General features: G+C 43.8%; 1 protein-coding gene across 2 annotated transcripts in view; it reads left to right on the forward strand.

Moving 5' to 3' along the window:
- Positions 1 to 5000, forward strand: part of LOC125039871 (carboxypeptidase B-like) — a 21601-nt gene that overhangs the window by 8034 nt on the left and 8567 nt on the right. Inside the window, exons 3-6 of one of the 2 annotated variants that reach the window (XM_047634203.1) lie at positions 1165 to 1362; positions 1616 to 1720; positions 3236 to 3362; positions 4652 to 4735. In XM_047634203.1, the coding sequence (XP_047490159.1) occupies positions 1165 to 1362; positions 1616 to 1720; positions 3236 to 3362; positions 4652 to 4735 (514 nt within the window). Of the gene's footprint in view, positions 1 to 1164; positions 1363 to 1615; positions 1721 to 3235; positions 3387 to 4651; positions 4736 to 5000 lie in introns of both variants that reach the window. The other variant, XM_047634205.1, reaches the window with a different exon arrangement.

Here is a 5000-nt window from a genome sequence, read left to right on the forward strand (position 1 = left end):
GCAATTTCGTTGTTGAAGTTCCCTTTTCATTTTTGTGTACGCGTGATTGTGTGTGTGTCCGTGTGTATAATACACACACACACACATACACACATACACACATACACACACACACACACACACACACACACACACAAATATATATTTATATACATATATATATATATATATATATACATATCCATCAATAGATAGATCGGTATGTGTATGTGTGTATTTATATGAGTGCATGTGTTTATGAATGTATAGTTGCGTGGATACACAGACAGATAGATATAAAGACAGACAGACGTTTTCGACGTCGACCCGAAGGTGCGACGGCGGGAGGAGAGAGGGACCGATAAAGGGGACTTAGAGTGGCCGTAAAAGAGATTAAATAATCGCATTTCTCTATCTTTATGGACGCCATAAAACTACACAACACACGCATACACATAAATACACTTAACATACGCTCAAATATATTTCATAGGATATTAAGAATTTTTTTTTTAATACTTTTTTCTTTCTCTCTCTCTCTCTCTCTCTCTCTCTCTCTCTCTCTCTCTCTCTCTCTTTCTCTCTCTCTCTCTCTCTCTCTCTCTCTCTCTCTCTCTCTCTCTCTCTCTCTCTCTCTCTCTCTCTCTCTATCTCTCTCTACGTATCTTTTGTTTATTCATTCTCGTTTATTTTTTGCGTTTGATACAAGAACTTCACAGCAGCAAAATAACCTCACTTCACAACATCACTGGCCTCATTTACGACTCATTGCTCATCAATGACCTTCCCTGACTGGATCGATGAACTGTTACACACCAGTGACTTCTTTTACGGCGATTCGCGCCTCTGTGACCTGGCTTATTACTCATCAGTGACTTGATTCAGACGTCATTACTCACGACTGACTAGATTTTAAGTTTATTACTCATCCCTGACTTGATTTAAGATTCGTCACCAGCCTTAGACCTGACAGAGAGCCTTCACATACCATAGACCTGGTTTAAGTCATCACACCACAGACCTGATTCAAGAGTCCAGGCTTACTACTCATCTCTGACTTCATCTAGGATTCTTCACCGACTTTAAGTCATCACACCACAGACCTGATTCAGGAGTCCTCACACGCCTCCGACCTGCGCTAGAGCTTACCTCACTCACCTGTTTACACCCGCATCCCCCCCTCAGATCTGGGAGCTTCCTTCCTCCATCCCCGCCGCCCTTGAGGACCTCCTTCGCGATGGCCTCCTCGACTCCCTGAGCCATTCCAAGTCCCACAGGAAAGTCCACGTCCCTGTGGAGGGCCTGGACAACGCCCGCCGCATCCTGAAGGAGAGGGACGTCGAGTTCAAGGTCTTGGTGGATGACCTGGCGGAGCACTTTCAGGTCAGGATCGGGTCGAGTTTACTACGCTTATTAAGTCTTCTCAGTCTCTTTTTTTCTTATTGCTTTTCTCTTTCTGTACTTTTTTTGTTCTGAGGTCATCACCACCAATTATAGTCCTGCTCATTTCCGTTTATATTTCCTACGCGCTTTCAGGTCAATCTCCATCATATAATCCTTCCAACAGTAAGAACATTGATAAAATACAATCCCATTTGGTTCTAACAACCGCTAGTAACAACCACAACAACCGCAGGGCGAGAGGCGGCGGCGGAGGGAGGTCGACACGCGCGCGGCCGAATCCTGCACCGAAAACTCGTGTCCTGCACCGCTCTCGAACGCCTACATGACCTTCACGCAGGTCAGTCAGAAAGGGAGAGGGAAGGAAAGAGAAAAAGGGAGTTAGAGGAGGAGGAGAGAGGGAGAGCGAGAAGGGAGAGAGCGAGAGAGAGAGAGAGAAAGACCGTGAGAGAGAGAGAGAGCGAGAGAGAGAGAGAGAAAGAGAGAGAGAGAGAGAGAGAGAGAGAGAGAGAAGGCTGGATTCACAAGATTGAGCCAAAAAAGTTGTTTTTTTTATAAAAATCTCTCTCTCTCTCTCTCTCTCTCTCTCTCTCTCTTTCTCTCTCTCTCTCTCTCTCTCTCTCTCTCTCTCTCTCTCTCACACACACACACACACACACACACACACACACACACACACACACACACACACACACACACATACACACACATACACAAACAGAAGTGTTAATGGCACTGATTATAGTAATAAAAATATAATCAGGATTTTTGTATTCATAATCATGAAAAATATCATTAGATATAAAATAATAGTAACAGTGATAGTTATGATAATACTATGCATAATAACAATAACAACAATGATGATAATGGAAATAAGAGGCATAAGATTAACAACGATGGTAATAAGAAGATTAACATCATTTGAATAACATGAAATATAATGATAATATTGACTATACTGTCTTCTTGTTAGTAATATCGATAATCACCATCAGCGAAATAAAATCATAATATTGTTAATCATAACATTTTAAATAAAAGTGATTACAGTAATGCCGCTGACAATAAGGGTAATAATGGCGGCCATGATAGAAACTAAGGACAAAATAAAAACAGTGATATCAACAGCAGCAACAACAACAACAACTAAAACACTCAACGATAACAAACAGAAACAGATCCTGGTGCCATAGAAACTCACGTGACATGCGCCGGCTGAAGTGAGGTCGACATGAGGCAGAAAAGGGAACACGTCAGTTGCCTTCATTCGATTACCTCGGCTCGTGTCACGGCGAATCTGTCTCTCGCTCTCTCGATCTCGTTCCTTCTGTCTGTCTGTTTGTTTGTTTCTCACTCCCTCTCTCTCTCTCTCTCTCTCTCTCTCTCTCTCTCTCTCTCTCTCTCTCTCTCTCTCTCTCTCTCTCTCTCTCTCTCTCTCTCTCTCTCTCCTTTCCTCTTTCCACCTTCCTTCTCGCCCTCCCACCCATTTGCCCACCTACCCTCTCCCTCTCTATTCCTCTTCCCTCCCCCTCTTACCTCTGCCCATCCACCGCCCTTCCCCATCCCCTCTCTTACCCCCATTCCATCCCCCTGTCCTTCCTTCCCTCTCTCTCATCCCCCATTTCCCCTTCTCTCTCTCTCTCTTCCCCCTCCTTTCCCTCCATCTCATCCTTCCTTCCCTTGCTTCCCCCTCATACCTCCCTCCCTTCCATCTCTTTTCCCTCCATCCCCTCCCCCCTCCCCTCCCCCCTCATCCCCTCCCTCCTATCCCCTTTCCCTCCCTCCCTTCCCCTCTCTCTTCCCATCCCACCCCTCCCCCTCCGACTCTAACTCCCCCTCCCCTCTTCCCCAGATGGAGTACTACCTCCGCGAGATCAACACCACATACGCTCCTCGAGTCTCCGTCAAGTCGATCGGCAAGTCGGTCGAGGGTCGGGACATCTGGATGGTCCACGTGCGGTCGGGAGGCTGCGCTCAAGGCAAGTCGGTTTACCTGGAATGTGGTGAGTCAGTCTGAGAAAAGTCTGTTGCTGAGTCAGTGTTGCGAGTCAGTTTGCACAGCTAGAATAGCCTGATAGGGCGAGTGTGAGTGCGATTGTTGCAAATCCGAATGGGTGGATTTTGCGCGAACAGATCTAGTAATACCTCAGTAGTAATCACCAACGGTCATACAGACTCCAAAATTTGTCCTTGATAGGAAAAAAATCTTTGACCCCGAGATTTTATCTGACTCCTTACGCACCCGATGTTTGTCCAAGACAGAAGATGAAGGCAGGGCTGGAGGTGTCTTTGAATTGTCCTTGTGAAACACCGACAACAATAATGTAATTTTAAAGTTGTTGAAGATAACTCCAATTCAGTAATAATGTGAGAAACTTTCCTGCCACTTTTTTACTTGATATCCAATGCTAGTTGAGCCATTTCCTCCGTGTTTACTGCAGCTTTCTCTTAGATAAGTACAAATGACGCGCCGCGCCTTCTCAGCTGACGCAATCATAACAAATATAGAGGGTGCCAAGTAAACTTATAAATATTAGATATGTAATATATAATTGCTAATGCAGATTCACCGCATTAGCAATTTCATTCCATTTGTATTGGATTATTGTTCAAGGTATTTTAAAATATAAATGTTATTTCTTGTTGTGTTAATTTTGAAATGTGGCATCAGAGCGAGTCAAAGACGAAATAGCTAACGAGTCTTAAAAACGAGTCATAAACAAATTCTAAGGCAGTCTTGGAGTCAAAGACTGATTTTAGGACAGTCCTTAACTTTGTCCAAGAAAATTCTCTGTAATGTCGTGATCACAGCACCGAGGCCACCAAATGCCTTTTATGGACCGCGTGAGAGAGTTTTTGGTAAGCGTGTGAGTGAGATTACAACGAGCGTAAATAAGATTTATTAAACAGCAAATGAACACACAACAATACTGCAACTGCACGGTTAAAATACATCAGTTGCAAACAGCTTTCATGCACTATGTGCAAGTTCCGCCGCAATTTATACATATTTCAACCCGCTTCTCGCTTGATTTTGCACATTTTAAACATATTTGTACAACATTCTACGCAATTCTTAATTATTTTAATACATACCAGTTTCTGCACACTTCACACCTATTTCATACTTCCTTCCACATACTTTACACAATTTCTAAACTTTGCACATATTTCTCCACACTCCACACACTTTATACAATTATCTACATACTCCACACCTAACACGCGCATCTCCACGGCCTGTCATAACACTCCCATACACCCTTAGGTAACACACAGCCGCAGGTCAGCCTCCGACACCCAAGGATCGCCTTCTGGATGATGAAACGTCGAGCTGTGTGGATAGAAGGAGGTGCGTGAGAGGCTTCCATCGGCCGCAGGTTTTCTTTGTCGCGTGTTTGTTCCTGAGGTTGAGAAAGCGTCCGGATTCTTGCTTTTGAAGCATTGTAAACAGACAAAAATAGATGAGTAGATAGATTGTCAGATACATTTTTTAAATGTGTATATGAATAATGATAATTAAGTATAGTGAGATTGGTGAAACTAGGAACAGTCAAGGTGGAACTGGAACACGAAAATATACAGTCTCTCTCGGTAGAGAGAGGGACAGGAAGATG

Source organism: Penaeus chinensis, chromosome 28 (genome assembly GCF_019202785.1).
Source record: "Penaeus chinensis breed Huanghai No. 1 chromosome 28, ASM1920278v2, whole genome shotgun sequence".
Classification (NCBI taxonomy): Eukaryota; Metazoa; Arthropoda; class Malacostraca; order Decapoda; family Penaeidae; genus Penaeus; species Penaeus chinensis.